At 29.8% G+C, this 18,369-nt stretch overlaps 1 protein-coding gene across 1 annotated transcript; it reads right to left on the bottom strand.

Annotated features, from left to right (window-relative positions):
* Positions 1-12,983: 12,983 nt before the first annotated feature.
* On the bottom strand, positions 12,984-16,947 carry LOC108824370 (uncharacterized). Its single transcript, XM_018597782.2, has 5 exons — positions 16,834-16,947; positions 16,668-16,725; positions 15,842-16,001; positions 14,502-15,405; positions 12,984-14,373 (listed from the first exon to the last, which is right to left on the bottom strand). Exons 3-5 carry the CDS (start codon positions 15,970-15,972, stop codon positions 13,372-13,374), a joined length of 2,037 nt encoding a protein of 678 aa, XP_018453284.1. The 5' UTR covers positions 15,973-16,001; positions 16,668-16,725; positions 16,834-16,947; the 3' UTR covers positions 12,984-13,371.
* Between the last annotated feature and the right edge of the window lie 1,422 nt (positions 16,948-18,369).

The raw sequence follows: 18,369 nt of genomic DNA, 5'->3' as shown, positions 1-18,369 counted from the left end.
AGTTCATGCGACAGTTACAAATTACAAAAACCTTTAATTTTTTGTTGCTCTTTTTCACCGATTTGAAAATGCAATTTAGAAATAGTCTTTTTTTTTCAAAAAGTCACGCCTTAGCAAAAAAAGAACTTAACTATATTCAACTTTGATCGCAAAATTAATCATGAAACAACAAAATGAACAAAACGAATAACAATATGTGGTCACAAATCATAGATTTGGAGGTCATAGTGACACGTAAATATGAATATGGCTTCATTAAAAACTAAATAAATTATATATAGACTTACTACAGCGTAAATCAGTCTAAATCCAGAATCTAAATAAAACAACAATTGTTGACAAAAAAATAAAACAACAATTTATTTATCCAAAAAAACAATCCCATTTATTTATCCAAAAAAATCTGACAAATCAAGTTCAAATTAATTTAACGAAGGAGCAACTCTAGGTGGATGACCCAGAAAGCAGACAAGAAGGAAGCGACACGTCGCAATCACGTCAATCTTAAAAAAGAAAATCTTGAGGGCCGTTGTTCCTCCACTCTCTTAAAATTATTACTATTTTTACTTTTTAACCTGAAACGAAATTATTTGTACGTCCGTCGATGAAATCCTATTTACTCAAGATATTTTTCCTCATCCATAAGCGACTACATATGATCATTTTCATTTCCAATTCATTTCTTAATCCAAAATAAAATTTAAAACCAAATTTGTTCTAATCCCACTCTATTTTCTAACCCATAAAAAGTAAAAAGTAAATTTATTTTTAAATAAGATAATTTATTTTTTATTTGTGTATTAGTCCATTTAATTTTAAAATAAAATCGAGTTAAAATAAAATATATTTTTTATAAAAATTTAATTATATTATAGAATTACTCAACTTGAAGAAAAAATGAAGTTTTTACATAAAATATACTTTTGCTACTTTATTTTGTGGTAAACTACATTAAAATTACACATATATTCAATCTAAGCATCAAATTTTAAAATAGAAAAATAAAAAATATTAAGGAAATAATTTTTAGGAAATTTTTATATTTTATATTTTACACTATGTGTTTATTTATTTGTGAATGTATATAAGATATATCATGGAATTCTAGCGGTTACATTGTGAACAGTTATATTTACAAATTCTGAAATCTGGTGTACCACTCCACTATAGCAATACAAACAGATATATGTTATTTGTATTACCATGTTTATTTATTTGTAAAAAAAGTATTATTTTTATTTTAATATTAATGCCTTTAAATGAATATGAAACAATATTATTTATATAAAAAACATTATTTATATTATCTTCCGAGGATCTTTCACAGAAACTATAACTTTTAAACATGGGGGAAGCATGAACGCACTACAAATAATGTATACTAGATTCTGAGGGTATATTTTTTGTTTTATATTTATTTAGAAACTTTAATTTTTTTTTTTCAACTGAAACTTTAATTTTTATATTTGTTTTTTTAGTCATTATTTATTTTTCCTTTGTAAAATATTTCTTTTAAATAATTATTAAGATATTTTATTCAATACTATTAAAATATTAATCAATATAATTAAAATAGTTGGACCACACATATATTAATAGATCATGTTACTATTTTAATAGTATAAAACAGTATTGATGCAAAAGTTGAGTTTCGCAAAATAGTAGATATGTCGATTCGTGGACGGAAGAGATGAGCCCAAATCGTAGTGTCATGCATGCATCCATGTGCACAATCTTTTAAATTATTTCATCCATAAGGACCATACCGTACACGACTGACTTGTACATGTATATATCCATTAATCAATATGGTATATGTATGATCCATATCTGAATTCCAGATTTTTATAAAATTTTCCATTCAGATAGCGCATGCTTCACGTGATCTTAATGTATATACTTCAAAGCTTGGTGAAGTTCATGTAGAATAATATATATGTCACAATTTTTTTTGTATGTGGTAAAGGTGGATTCACTTCATTGTTTCATTTGATGAACATTGAGCCATAACGTTGAGGCAATTTCATATCTTTCGTTTACCAAAAAGAAAAAAATTCATATCTTTCTTAGACATGGATCTTTCTCGCTTCCTTCAAATAAACTTTTGTTTGGAACAAGAGTCCACCGGTCTCATCACATGTGCTAAATAATAAATAACTAGGTGATTATCCGCGTTCTGCGCGGAATGAAAGGTTAAAGAGAATATTACTTTGATTATATAGATTTTAAAATTATGTATTTCTGACGGGTTCACAAATATTAGATAATTGAAAATATCGAACGAAAGTGTGCAGTATTATATAATGTATATTATAGATTTTAGATAAAATAAAATATAGACAATAAAATTATCACTTCATTAATAAAAATTACTTTTAAAATATGAAACGTAACAAAGGTAATAGAATAATAAAACATAAACAAAAAAAACAAAAACAAAAACGATAAAAGTACAATAACACTGAAAAATTTATTCAGAACTCCTGATTTGCAATCCTATATAAATAAATAACAAAAAATCAGCTTACGAAACTAAACAAACTTATTTCTCAAACTCTAAAAATAAAATGATATACCTATTTCTGAAAGCATCGATTTGTGGCACATCATTGGGTTGAAAAATAATTTTTGAAAACCCATAAATGTTAGTCACGTTCTTCAATCGACCTTATCAAAATAAAAAAAATAATGTTAGCAAAATATTAAAGGAGATATTAGCTGAACAACTTTTATGTGTCGAAGACAAAGTATATATATACGTCTGAATATAGTTGACGGTAATCATCAGATTTAATGTGATAAAATTAAATCACTCTAATTATAGGAAATTATCAATAATTACGCTCTAAACTTGGGCTCCAATTTAAAATTATAACTTGCTTTTAACCAAAATATATTTAATAAAAACATATCGAATAAGGTTCAGAAAACTGAATATTACAATGATGACGCCAATTAACTTTCTAAAGCTTTCTTATTTTACAAATTTGTTTAAAAATAGTCAAACTATCCTTTTATACAAAGTTAATTGCCGTTAGAATCAAACCCTCGATTTTGTCATATCAATTAACTTTACAATTATGCTAGTCAAAGGAAGCGGTACTTTGATTTTGTCATATCAATTTACTTTCTACTTTTAAAATCGTAATTATATCGATATTTACTAACCTTGGACTGAAATTTAAAATTTTTGGAATTTTGATAAAATTTAATTTATACATAAACAATTTGAAGTAGCTGTGGTTAGATCAAATAATGCTCAAATACATTTCGTCTACTATTGTTTACGTATAAGCGCATCTAGAAATATATATATATATACATATATATATATATATATATATATATATATATAATTATGACATACCCAAATTAAATAGTTACATATACTATATATATACACATAATTATATATAAATAGGATGAGACTACATCACATGCAAAAATGTAAGGTTGCATGATTCAGTCCAAGTAATAAAAATAGTTTTTAACTATAACTATAACTAAATTAAAACAAACAATAATTTAATCCATATAATTAAATATAAACTATATTTATAAGACTATATAAGCCTTTTCTATTTTAAATTTATTAGACTATATAAGTCTATCTATAACTATATTCATACTTATATAATTATGACATACCCAAATTAAACAGTTACATATATTATATATATATATATATACATAATTATATATAAATAGGATGAGAGTATATCACATTCAAAAATGTAAGGTTGCATGAGTCTGTCCAAGTAATATTTTTTTTTAACTATAACTATAACTAAATTAAAAACAAACGATAATTTAATTTATATAATCAAATATAAACTAAATTATAAGACTATATAAGCCTTTTCGATTTTAAATTTATTAGACTATATAAGTCTAACTATAACTATATTCATACTTTAATTTATATAAGAACATATATATAATTATGCCATACCCAAATTAAACAATTACATATATTATCTATATACACATAATTATATATAAATAGGATGAGACTATATCACATACGAAACTGTAAGGTTGCATGATTCTGTCAAAGTAATAAAATAGTTTTTAACTATAACTAAATTAAAAACAAAAGATAATTTAATTTATATAATTAAATATAAACTAAATTTAAGACAATATAAGCCTTTTTGATTTTAAATTTATTAGACTATATAAGTCTAAGTATAACTATATTCATATTTTAATTTATATAAGAACATATAAAACTATATAAATTACAATGAAATCATAATGAAGCTGTCGTTTTCTGTATCTTTTACAACAAAACTTTACCAAACCATACGATGCAACTTTGGAAGCAATACATGCGCAAGTTTAATATATAAGTTGGAAGTAGTAATAAATTAAGATGTCTAATAATTGGTCCATAATAATGGCAATGTTTGTAATTATGCTAGTCAAAGGAGAGCTTTTATTTAAAGCAGCTGAGAAGAATTATAGTGATGCCACATAGGAAATGGCATAATTGTTATAAACATATGAAGAGAAGGTTACTTTTTTAAAATGCTCCTACTTTAATACTAAGGGGATAATGCAAATCCAAGCATTGGTGTAGAAATTTTGATAGAAAATTAATGTAGCACTCCATCAATATGGTGAATGAAAACCATTCTCATAATAGTGACGATAATTAATGCCCGGATTTAAAACTTTAACAGCTTCCGCCTTTACACATCAATGGTCGATTTAGACATTTCCAAACATCTCATCATGCTTATGACAAATCACCATCTGAGTTCAAATCCAAACTTTGTAATACACATTATGAAGCTATATACAAAATTCTATAAATTAATAACGTTAAGATCATGAAATTTATTAATTTATAGAGTTTTTACTGTAATAGGGTATATTATTTGGTACTCTCGTAAGAATAATGTAGCCATCTCTCTATTTTATTTTACATTTTTTATTAAACAAATATTTTGGATGAATTTTAATATAATTTTTACATATTTTAAGTTTAATATTAATTAATATATATATTAATTTTATAAATAGTTTATTTATCTCAAATAATATTGGTTAAGTATATATAATTATTAAAACATAAATTTATTTCAATTATGAAATAGTTAGTGTAAAAATATTTAAATGACACATTTTATAAGAGAAGTAATGAAATAAAACGTGTCATTTAAAATTTTGATTATATATTTTTGAAGTCATTACTTCTCTTTGACAGCTAATTAATCAGCAAATTAAATTTTCAGTTTGCGACAAGTTAATTTAATCTGTTAAGTGTTAGCTTAATGGCAACGAACTCTGCACCAAATTAATATATTAGTCATATATTATGCCGTGCTTTTAAACATGCTTAGAAGTACTTATTTTAAATTGTATAAAGCTACTAATGGAAGACCAAAACCAACATTTCGTCTCTTGTTTAATTTGCTATCTTCACACCAAAATAAAATTTTTGAAAGTGGCACCTACTAACACTCTAAATCTTAAAGTTTTTTTACTAGCACTTCAAACCTTTAAAGTGACATTTATATCATAAAAACTTTCAACTTGGCTTACTTTTCCATCAAGTAAAAAAATGACATGTGATATGTAGGGTTTCTCGAAAAAATATTATTTAATTAATTAAATCAATAAAAATTAAATAAAAATCAGAAAAATAATAATCAGGTAACTAAATAAAAATTCATAAAATTAAATAAAAATTCAAAAATTAAAAAAGAATCAGAAATTAAATAAAACTTCAAAATAAGTAAGATTAAATTAAAAATACATAAAATTAAATAAAACTTCAGAAAATTAATTAAAAATTAAAGAAAAATCACAATATTTTTAAAATGAAAAATTAATATTACTTTTTAAAATTACAAGATTATTTTGAAAATGAAATATATCATAGTTGATAATAACAATTTCAAAAAAAAAACACTGACGACGATGGTGGTTTCTCACATAACCATTAACAGTGATGTTTTGACATATTTCTAAAGGTAGTTTCCGATATCATCCTTAAAATGATGGTGGATATGTCAATAACTATGTTTTCGACAACCATTGTTTAAAACGGTAGATATATCAAAGTTTTTTAAAATGGTAGATACTGTTTTAAATGATGGTTGTCAAAATTGTTATAGACATATCTATCATCATTTTTAACAATGATGTCAGAAACTATTGTTTGAGAATCGTCAAAAACGTCATTGTTATAGTAGTGTGAGAAACCACCATCGTCATCAGTGATACGTTTGAAATTTTTATTGTCAACGATTATATGTTTTTTTTAATAATAACCTTGTAATTAAAAAAACTATTATAAATTTTTCAACTTTTTATATTTTTGATTTTCTATAGTTTTTTTCAATTTCTGAGTTTTTATTTAATATTTTTATTTTACTTTAATTGTATTTATTTTTGAAATTTTATTAATTTCTGAAATTTTATTTGTTTTTTTTTGAATTTTTGAATTTTTATTTAGTTTTCTGTATTTTATTTAGTTACCTGATTTTTTTAATTTAATTTTATGATTTTAGTTTAATTTTTATTTATTTTATTAGTTCAATAACTATTTTCTCGAAAAAACCTACACATCATTACATTTACCTGCTCAACAGGTTATTTTTTACTTGATAGGAGATGGAATTTTGAGATTCACCCAAATGATCCGAGAAGAAAAATTTGCTGCAAAGGGACCATTGGCTTGACGCCAAAGGAACTGACCATTGCCAGCACTGTTGTCCAGAGGAGAAATCGCTGTTAGAAAAATTTGTCGTGTTTCAGCTGTATGATTACGAGCTGGTGGTAAAGCACATTGTCCATGGCATTCTTCATGATACGCAACTGTCTCGGTCCCAAGTCTCCAAAAAAGCATTCAAAGACCCTATATCAAACCATATATCGAACCAGAAGGAGCAATTCTTTCCATTGCGCAGCGCACATCTCAAAAAGTCAGATAACAAGGGTTTTCAGCTTAAGCAAGCTCTTCGTAGGGCTAGAGAAATACCAAGTTTCTATTAAATTAGTCATAAATGTGTTTGAGAAGACAAGCATCCTCCAGCGCCACCCCTCTTCCCTGCTTCCTCCTTTCCATCCTCCATGTCTGGCCTCCTCCACCCTTCAAATAGTTTAAGCTCCGTTTAAAACGACCGTCTGAAGATTTATACCACCAACCACCACAAACATACCTTCTATCACAACGGTTTGTAAATCTGGTGTCTGATGTAGGTGGGAATCCACTCCGGCATTTAGTTTTGAGCCATGAATCTGGCGTCCGATGTGGGTGGGAATCCACTCCGGCGTCCAGCTTTGATACAACAAAAGCTAGTAAGTTCAGTTTGTCGGCGTGCTACTCTCACTTCCTCTTCTAATGTGAAGGGTACTTCACTACCATGTCTCCTTTCTATGAATGGAGAAAATATTTCGGATTCTTTTCTGAGTTTTCGTTTCAGTTCACTCACCGGTTTGTTACTTTGTGGAGCGGTCCGTACAGGGCCTGAAGGTGCAATCGAGACTACTTCGGTTTTTTTCGTTGGTGAGGACTGTCACACAACGTCACTTGTGACTATCTCTCAGCTGTCCGACTATGTGATGGAAGCTTTATCGACGCATTCAAACTTGGTTTTGAATTCGCTGTCAACTTCATATGAAGATCTATCATGCTTGTTTCTATTTGCTATTGTAGTTCATGAATTGTTCACAAGAGGATGTTTAATTCCCTCTTGGCTTTGTAGCTCTTGCATTTGAGTTATAATCAAAGTTTGTGTTCAAAAAAAAAAGTCATAAATGTGTTTTTTTGTCAAATATAAATGCTTTTACATGTTGACAAAACTTTTCAACTAAGTCTTGTTAATTTTAAAAGAAAAGATTTGCTTGATATTAATTAACCCTCTTAAAGGTTAAATATTGTTACAAGTTGTAATTCTTTTGGAGTTAGACTATCCACAATGAACCTGTTGAATGAAAAATTCAATTGTTGAATAGCTGTATTGAGGCTGTTGAAAAGCTAGAAAAAATGATGTAGATTCATTTTAGTTGAATTTTATTCAACACTAGTGATATTCCGGCTCTACGCGCCGGGTTTGTATATTATACTTTTACATAAACTTATAAATTATTATATGGTTTTAACAAATAAAATATATTAAAAATAAAAACAAAAATATATTAAAAATGATATTTTCTGATCTTTTTTATAGTGGTTAGTGACCGTGGTGCATTACTTTGTTTGAAGTTGTTTAGTTCAAAGTAGAATAGGATAAGTGATTGTTACTAATCGATTTAATAAAAATAGAATAAAAAGATGATAGTCATAAACAAAGTTGATGTTTTATATAGAGAACATACTTATATTAATAATTATTAAAATAACTATATATAAACTATAAAACTTTTACTAATATATTTAGTTCAAATAATAGAAAGATGGAATACGTTTCAAATTTTATAAATTTTATAAAAAATAAGGGTGAAGTGTCAATTTTTGATAAAATAATTGGTGAGTATCGAATATATATTTTTAACATTACCATGTTGACTTTTAAAATATAGAGTGCGAGTTGTATGTGTTACTTTAGTTTTAAAGTCTCTCAAAAAGATGTATCTTAAAATAATAAACATGAAATTATTTTCTATATTAGTTTTGTTATAATGGAAGATTTTGTGTATGTTCTTAACAAAATTCTTGTTTGTCCACCCTTACTTAGAAATATCAACGAATCTTAATATGAATCTAAATATGTTTTTTAGCTAAAAACTATAAATGGTTCCTAAACTCCTCTATTTAATGGACAACTTCTATTTTAACCGGAATGGAATAATTTCACCAAATCTTCCTAGTAAAAAATAAATTTGTTAATTAGTAAATGAGATGTTAGCATCTGTAACGATCATGAGAAAGATAATTTCTAATTATCTGTGAGATTCGGGCTTGCTGATTTGTTGCATTTAGTAATAGTTTTGACAATAAATGGTTAGTGTGGTGCAAAGGATTAATGGTGAGGGTGATGTGTGGTTTACATCAATTTTAAATAACTTTAGCAACGAGGCAACGTTTTTAAATTTCTCTCGGATTGGAAGTAATGATTCTTTTTTTGTTTAGTTAAGTTTTAAGAGTATATTAATCATGTTCACAGTTTTTAAAATGTAAACACGGATAGCATGCATCAGGGAAGTTATTGGTTTCCTTGCATAGTGTAGCATGGGAAGATACCATAGAGTTTATGTGCCAATACCAATAGACCAAATGTAGTCTTTTGAACTTGAATCGCCATCAATTACTAAACATTATTAGAGTGGGATGAATGAAATTTCTAGATTGATTATATGACGGTTACGTCGATTGCGTTAAAGAAGGAGAATCGTAGAGGTTCCATTTTCTATCGTCAACATCAAATATAAAGAAATTCTATGAACCAATATTTTGACACTCGATCCGGACACTGAACCATACGATTTACCGGGTCTTTGGATCATTGGATCAACCGTGGGTGAACCGTGGTTTAGTAAATGAATTAATTTTATTATAAGATAATATATTAGTTATGAAAATAAATATATAAAAACTAAAGTTAATATTTTAAATGTTTTCAAACATAAAGTAATAGTTTGGATATGTATCTATTTTATGTTTAATTTTTTTTTGAAAATACTTAACTTTAGTTTCCATATTTTGTATTTTTATTTGACATACAAAATATTAAGAAATAGTTTAAAAGTATTTTTTAAAATATGTAACATAAGAGTTATGAAATCTAAAAAAAATCAAGACATAAAATTCATAATAAATTAAACTTTCAATCCAAAATTAAAACATCATTTTAATAAATTGTCAATAATAAAAATAAACTAATACCTAATAATAGTTAAAACCAAAACACATTAAATAAAGTTGAGAAAATATTTTAATTATTAAAAAGAGAATGTTACATGGCATTTTTTTCCCCAAGGAGAAAAAAACTCAACTTTATTATATAAGATGTTGAAAAGGTAAAAATGGAGTCCACAAAATTATCTTGATCAATATGAACCACACATAGATAAAAGGAGTTATCAAAACTGATTTGTTCTTTTTGTTTTAAAAATACAATAGTCAATCGGTACACATGTCATTATATAAATAGTTGTTTAGATTTTATAGATTTTTATTCCATCATAGATTTTAAGATCAATTACTTTATATCAAATAATATATTAAAAACATATTATATTAAAATTCATAAATTTTATATTCTATAAATATAGATTTGGTTTATTTGATTTGGACAAAAAAATTCCATTTTCACTGTATTATTGCAATTATTCTTTTTTTTTTTGTTAGATGGAATGAAGTTGAATTTTAATAATATTAGTTTTAGTATAATTATTCAAAAATTAGTTAAGAATATAAATAGAAGATTATTAAAACTATGTTATTTTAATTATTTAAGTTAATTACAGTCAAAGTTATTAATATATAGTTATTATAAACAATAAAAATTATGAATTAAAAATTGTGGGATAAGGTGTTGAATTTTATTAAACAAAACCATTATATAGATTAAAAATGAAATAAATATTGAATAATTAGGTACAAAAGAGAGAAGATGATATAGAGTGTTTTTTTGGCAGTATACGATTATATTAATCAAACTTGAGGTGGTATGAATAACTACACCGGATTAAAACAACCAATAAAACAAAGGGATCTATGAAATGAGCGAGCAATTATAGTTAACGAATCAGTAATTTTATTTTGCTGTCTTTGGGATGGAACATATTTTGAAGCCCGAAAAACACATCTGGAGAGTTTAAATGACCTCCAGATCAGATGATGCGGAGTGTTAAAATAGAAAAAAGGGGTTTTCAACACCATTGTAGATAGTCATAGTGGCGTTTCATGAATAAACACAATTGAAGATTAGACCAACCAATATTGCATTTCAGGTCTGAGTGGACACGGGAACATACCTTTTTTAATGTGATGCGACAGTCAATCTCTCTCTCGGAAAACACACATAAAACTGAAAATTTCAATCCCTTTTTTTTTGTGTGGTAACGGCCATTATTCAACACCAAGACGAGAGTGTGCTCTCAAATGTCAAACTTTGCAATAACTCATAAGTTAAGAAACAGGTAGTTGTTCTGATTTTCTCTTTTAAACCAAAATTTCGTTTATCATCTTAAATGGACATTACTAACGAAATTCACTTCATTACATCCAAGCCACGTTAAGTTTAATTCATATTAATTACGTCCTACCAATTTTTTTAGAGCTTGTTTGTACTCTACCTCATAGAAAACAATGTATTATGTTATATTCGTGAATGTGTAAATAATACATTCATGTGCATCAGCTAACATGCAAACAAAAGAAGAGCATACGATAATGATCAAATGATTTATGAAAATGGGCATGCAGTATATATAGCCGTTGTGGTTGTACTCATCTCAATACAACGTGTACACGCACAGATAAATATTCGTTTTTCTTTTTTGAACTTAAAAAAAAATGAATATTCATTCTTCTTTTAGCAGATATATTCTTAGTAATATTTTATATACTCTTCCTATTTTATTTAAAAATAGCTGCACAAGAAAACAGCTCATCAAGGTGAATCAATCAACCACATCATTTTCCAGTGCACGGTAGCAAGACAGGTGTGGGCTCTGGCCAAAGTGCCACACTTAGAGCATGGATTTGATGAGGTATCTCACTTTTCTAACTTTCACGCCCTCATGTTGATGATGAAAAACGGTGACATTCCTGAGGTGGTTAGAAATGCGATACCATGGTTAGTTTGGTATTTGTGGAAGTTTAGAAATGGCATTCTTTTTGAGGCAAGGGACAGAACCCCATCAGATGTAGCTGCTAAAGCGATGGAGGAGGCAGAGTTCTGGTTGTTGGCAAGGAAAAATGATTTGAAATGGGAGAAGGAGGAACTTGAGGCAGTGACGGTTAGAATGAAGTCATGGTCAGTTCCACCGAGAGGTTGGTTGAAAGGAAACATTGGGGTGCATTGGAACAAAACCAAGGCTAAATGTGGTGCAGCTTGGGTAGTACGGGATGAAACATGAAAGGTATTAATGCATAGTCGACGGGCAATATTCAATGTTCGCTCGCTCGACGAGGCCAAATTCCAGACGCTCTTATGGGCATTGGAAAGCTTCTATTCTCATCGCCTAAACCGTATCATCATTGCTATAGATGATACTACTCTGCCCCAAGTTGTCACAAGACCAAAAGCATGGCCAAATTTCAAATATCAACATGCTGAGATAATGAAGAGATTGGAGAAGATAGAATGGTGGAGAGTGTTAAGTGAAGAGAAATCAACTAATAGAGGAGCTTTCATCATAGCTCAAAGTGTCTTTAAAGATGGCTATATGCAATCTTATGTAGCTTCAGGTGCTCCTTTTTGGCTTAAGGATCTCTTTGAGAATGAAGAAAGGCTGTCCTCTTTGGCAGTTGAGACTTAGTGATTCAAGCACTAGAATTTTTTGGGTTAGAGCATTAAGTGGTTGAAGTTTGGAGGTTAATGGCTTAATTTTTTGGGTATATATGGTCGCGAGTAGTACTGACCTTGTAGTGTTATGCTTCTTTGTAAGCATGGTTGTAACCAAACCTTTTGCTAGGTTGAGTTCGGTAATTATATTATCAGATGACAAAAAAAAAACAACTCATCATCGCCAAAATGCAACTCTCCTTTTGGTTGTTATATATAAAACCTTTTCTAGCTTTTGACATTGTTTACACTCAACGGAAGTTTTATATCACGAAGTTGTACAATAAAGTTTATATGTTTTTTTTTTTGACGAAAATAAAGTTTATATGTTTTCATTCTAAAATAAGGAATTAGTGAGACAAAAGCAAATGAATTGCGTATACACAATGAATGTCATGACGGTGACTATGATCTTGACTACCTCACATGATCTCAACCATATACATACATATATATGTATATAAATATATATCTATCCTATATATAAAGAAGAATCATGATGTTAACTCATTTATAATTTATTTAAAATTCGTTTTTCATAACATTATAATAACTTTCACATTTATATTTCACCCCTTTGAAAGCAGTTGGAACAAAAGTGGGGTCCTTCACCTTAGTGGAGTTCTCGATATCCTAATGAATATAGGTCCTAGCTAGGTAGATTACAAGAGAGTTTACATCACCAATTTATTCAAAGCAGCCTCTTGAGATTTTTCTCAACCACCTTATTAGATAATCATGAAACCTTTGATGTTGAATGGTTGAGGAGAAAACTTCTTAAAACCAAGCATAGAAAGAAAATTACAGGAGTTGATTAGAATTCTAATGGAATGTAGAGTTCTTGATCTAAACTTCTCACGGAATGTTGTGAAAGCTTTGTGCTGGTGTTGAGATACAAACCGTTTCATTCATAAGGACGATGGAGAAGAAGATGAACAGGAGGAGACGCATGTTGTGTCTTAGAGAGATCTTGAAACTGAGAAGTTGGTTTTAGACTTGAGTCTCCATGTGAGGTCTCTTCTCTTTGGTTGATAACCATCACATCCTTTCCCATTAGCCGAAACACCGAGTTGGAAGTTGAAGGAGCCGCGGGAACAGTCTTACCCAAGAGACTTAAATCTTGTTGGATCATGTGTGGTGCTGATTGTCCAAATGGTGATTCAGATGAGTTTCTGTCAGTGAGGTCAAGCTGATCTTGGGAAGATTTGACATGGCTTGTGATAACTGAAAAGTTTCCATGATGCTCAGCTGCATCAGTTTCCAAATCCCAAGGACTTTGTAGAAATGACCCTGGAGGTCCCGGAATAGGAATGGGATCAACCTCCATGAATGTGCTTCCTCCTTGTTCTTTAGTTTCACAACCAGTTTGCTTGTAGACCATGCTTCCAAACTCAGCATCTGGATCATTGGTTTTATCCAACATATTACCATCTTCTTTGTTATTACCAGTCTCTTCCCAGCTTTCATAATCATTCTCTTCACCACCACTAGTTGAAGCATCTGTTTCTTCATTACCATCCCAATCATTATAATCTGTCGTTACACGTTCTTGAGTCATTACAGACTCCCATCTCCCTGAATCTTCTTCTTCCTCTTGAGCTTTCTTGAACTTCATAACGCCCTCACCCTCGGATGCAAAAACCTTAGTGATCTTTCCAGAGACTTGGATCTCCCCACAACTTCTCCATGAGTTTTGACTCTTTAAAGGAGAAGAAACTGTCTCAAATAAATCAACACTCGCACGACTTGGACCTCTGGGCGCGAGAGGATCTTCTGACAATGAATGTCCATTCTTGGATTGATCACAAATGTTTCTCACCGAATGCTTCTTGATCCTACGCTTAGTTGGACCTGAACTCTCCATGTCTCTACTTTCTTCAGAATAACCTCTTTGATACTCCAATATCTGCTACACAAGTGACTTTGCTAAACGAGAACTTTTCTTACTTAAAGAATCAAGAATGGATCATGCAAATGTGTATATATATTACCAGTAAGAAACTATGAGAGGTAGAATGTGAACACATGCATTACCTCTAAAGCACTGCCTTCACAAAGCTTGTAATACTTCTTTCCCCCAAGTCTTTTCCTAAAGCTTCTGTAATTCCCCTTCCCTTCTTTAGTAGTTTTCTTCTCACTGGCATCTTCTGCTTGCTCTCTTGATGGATCAGAAGCTTTCTCGTTAAACTCAGATATAATCCGCAGCTTTTGGCCCTTAGCATCAATGTAGACAGGTCCAATGCCAGCAGCATCTTCATCAACGTGAACATGCAACACTCTAGGCTTCTTCCTTTTGTTGCACACTTCAGGCTTATTATTAGCCCACTTTGTTCCATTTCTTTCATCAAGATCTTCTAATGTGCATCCTTTTGCAGTAGCGTAAATATCAACCATCGTTTTAACTTTCACCCGTGGCTTAACTCTAGGCTTACTAATTGGCTGCTGTCCAGAGTCAACAGACAGACACTTACCGATATGCGCATTCAGAGTGGTGCTAGAAGCAGACGAGAAGGTTTTGCAGATGGGACAAGTTCTCAAAACCATAGACTCAAAGAGACAACCCTGGTCTTCTATTATTTCACTATCCACACAAGCTCCTGGTTTCACTATTAACCCACATTTTTTTCTAGGATTCTTGTTAACGTTAGCTACTTGGACTTTGGATTTTGAACCATTCTCAAAGCATTGCTTAGTCTCTGCTAACGCTTGATTGGAGCCTAGTTTTTCAAACTTTCTCTTGCAGCTTATTGCTTCAACAGGAGTTATGTGTGGCTTCTTCGATGAGGAAGCTTCAGGAGGATGGCTTACCACAGAGTTAAGAGGCTGCATTGGTGGCAATAGATCACTTAAGCCATGTTTCAAACAAAGTTGCAAACTTGTTGAGGAAAAAGGCCAGCTTTTCTGAATGTTCTTGGTTCGGTAGTTACATGCATAATCTCTACGAAACCATCAAACACACCAAAAAAAAGAAAAAAGAAACTCTCAGCTATTAGTAATCCAGACAAAACACAGGTTCAATGTTTTGTAAACAAAAACTTCAGATAAACTTCACATGCTATAGATCAAAGTATCAAAGAAAAAAATATATATGAAAAAATGAAGAAATAGTCAACACACTCAATATATTATGCCATTTAAGCTCCACAGGTTCGCAAAAGGTAAACTAAAAAAATAAATATTTTTTTTTGTTTTGAATCTGACCCATTAAGAAAAATTGAATGGATGGGAAGAAAAGATCTATTTATCTATTATGAAAACTCATCAAGAAAGCTAAAGACTTTGAACTAAAACAAAGTGAAGAAAGAAACTGTTACTTCTTCATAAAACAAATTGGAGACAGAAAGAAAAAAAAGGAAAGATCTTTTAAAGATTACCTGATGGTGAAGCTGGAATGATGTGATTGACCTAACTCATCACTAGAGTTGGTTAGATGTAAGAAATTAGAAGAAGTTGATGGATTATTTGGACAGCCTTCATCAGTGGAGGATGATGATGATAAGAACATTTGGTGATTCTTCCAGTGTTACCATTCACCTATAAGAGTTTAAAAGGAATGTTATATATATAACATTCTTTGAATTTGAACAAAACCCCATAAGAGGAAAGTGTAAAAACCCAGAAACTTAAGATCTTTCTAGAAAAGAAAATAATATTATTATTTCATGTGAATGAGAGAAAACATTAAATAATATTAGAATTACTGGGTGAGATTTCAAAGTATCTGAGTCGGATTGGTGAAGGAATCACAAATATGAACAGTTAAAACTTGAATGTTAATTCAATTTTCAAGTTTCCAGTTTGATTGGAGTGTGTTATTTTATGAGAGGAATGACATGAAACTCAAGAAATCACAACAAGAGACTGATAGATCAAGATTTTTAGATGACCAAAAGAAGAATTTAACAAGCATCTAGTTATATAAAATAGACCAAAGATTATTGAGAATTTTCCAGAAACTATTGACAGAAGATTAAAAAAAAATCATGAAGACATAAAAAGAAAATAACCAAACCAATCAGTTTTACTGACCAGTGGATGAAATAGTTAGAAGAATAAAAACTACAGAAACCTGAGGTTCAACAAGAAATCTGGGAAGAAACACAACAAAACCAAGAACATTTTATAATGCCATGAACAGAAACTAGTCTTGATCATACAATACCAAAACTTACAGAGATATATGTGTATACACATGCATACCTGTTTCGGAGAATATAACTTGGATCTTTGGAAAACATTAACAAAGATTTAGTGGAAACTGGAAAGTACGAACAAGAGATTGTAAATTGGTGATACAATACAAAAAAATAAGTAAAGGAAGATGAAAATTGTTAAGAGATCAAAAATAAACAAAATACAAACAAACCTTTGGAGGATTGATTATCTAAGAAATGGTTTTCTTGGCAGAAGAAAAGATTTTAGAGAGAGAGAGAGAGATGAACAAGAACCACGCACTCACACATCAAAGTGGTATCAGGTTCCCTAAGTAATAAATAAACAAATTATTTAATACAATAAGGTAAACTTAAAAATGTTAAAAGCCAAAACAATTTTCTTTTCTTTTTTTCCTCGTCTCTGTACCTTTCGCCCTTCTGTAAATTAGCTGGTGTTAATTCCTAAAACTGTTTTGGCTTTTGTAACCATTTTAATGGTTTGGTTCTAACTATTCTTTTTGTTTTTATTTTATTTTCCACTTCTAAATCTGAACTAAACAGTTCACTAGAGGCTGCTATATATTTTAATAAGTGGGTTTTCTATCATTGTGTTTATAACAAAATCTAAATACTTTCAAATTCTAACTTATAACTTAGTAATAATTTATATATCTTATTGTTTTCACAGAAACTACCCATTTCAAATTATATACTCTGAAAATCCAAACTTATGAACTTTGAAGGGAACACAAATGTTTTTTAGAATGACTAGGAGGAAAAGGGTTGAGTAAAATCAGTTTTGGGACGAAGTCTTTGGAATCAGATTAGGAAAAGTTAGTTTTTGGGACAAAAGATTATTCAAGAACGTGCATCACTAGGTGATGGCTCCACAAGACCTTTAAACTATGTTTTTCCGCGATATCGCCAAGAAATGATTTGAGAGCTATGATCTTGGCCAGCGCGGATAGTCCAAGTATACCAAAGTGGGAACATGAGATGTAGAACAAACGATGTTCATGATGACATAGAGGTGGTGTCCATAGATTGGCTTTTTTTTTTTTTTTTTTTTTGAACAAGGTGTCCATAGATTGGCTAAAAATCCATACTTACGAACTTTGAAGGAATTACAAATGCGTTTATTCCACTATACTAGGATAGTAAATGAGATAATGACTAGGATATGGATTAACTAACATATCAGTTCTGGGACAAAGTTTTTGGAAAAGTTTTATCAGATTAGAGGAAGTTCTTTAGGGACTAAATTTATGAAAAAATAATCGTTGATTAGCATTCATCAACACAAGATGGCTCCACTCCACATGACTTTTGTACTATGCTTTCCGTGATAATCGCAGAGAAATGATATGAAGCTGTGACCGCAGAGGATAGCCAAAGTGTACCATGGCATGGGAGCATCACATTAGTAGAAACAAATGGTCATGATATTTTCAAAATGACATACAGGTGTTGTCCTACAGATCCTTACGCTCAAATCATAACAAAATCATGTGACCACTGTTAGAATACTTTTGAACAAAAAGATGAAAAATGTTAATTCTAGCTAATTTGAGGTCGAGGATAATCAACAACTCGGAAAAGTGCATATTTCAATCTGAAATTTATCCGTCGTGCATACCGAATTACATAAAAATTCAAAATACTACATGAAGTTTAAACGTCGTGCATTTTCCTTCCTTAACTTTATAATAGTACATATTTCATATTAAACTAAAAAAATTCAAAATAGT

This window comes from Raphanus sativus, chromosome 9 (genome assembly GCF_000801105.2).
Source record: "Raphanus sativus cultivar WK10039 chromosome 9, ASM80110v3, whole genome shotgun sequence".
Taxonomy (NCBI): domain Eukaryota; kingdom Viridiplantae; phylum Streptophyta; class Magnoliopsida; order Brassicales; family Brassicaceae; genus Raphanus; species Raphanus sativus.
This window is presented reverse-complemented; position numbering and strand designations above follow the sequence as displayed.

Excerpts from the sequence above, each read along its gene's own strand:
- LOC108824370 (XM_018597782.2), bottom strand. The coding sequence starts at position 15,972 with ATGTTCTTATCATCATCATCCTCCACTGATGAAGGCTGTCCAAATAAT. Across the intron at positions 15,406-15,841 it reads CATTCCAGCTTCACCATCAG|AGATTATGCATGTAACTACC; the intron begins GTAATCTTTAAA and ends ATGGTTTCGTAG. Across the intron at positions 14,374-14,501 it reads GTGAAGGCAGTGCTTTAGAG|ATATTGGAGTATCAAAGAGG; the intron begins GTAATGCATGTG and ends CTTGTGTAGCAG.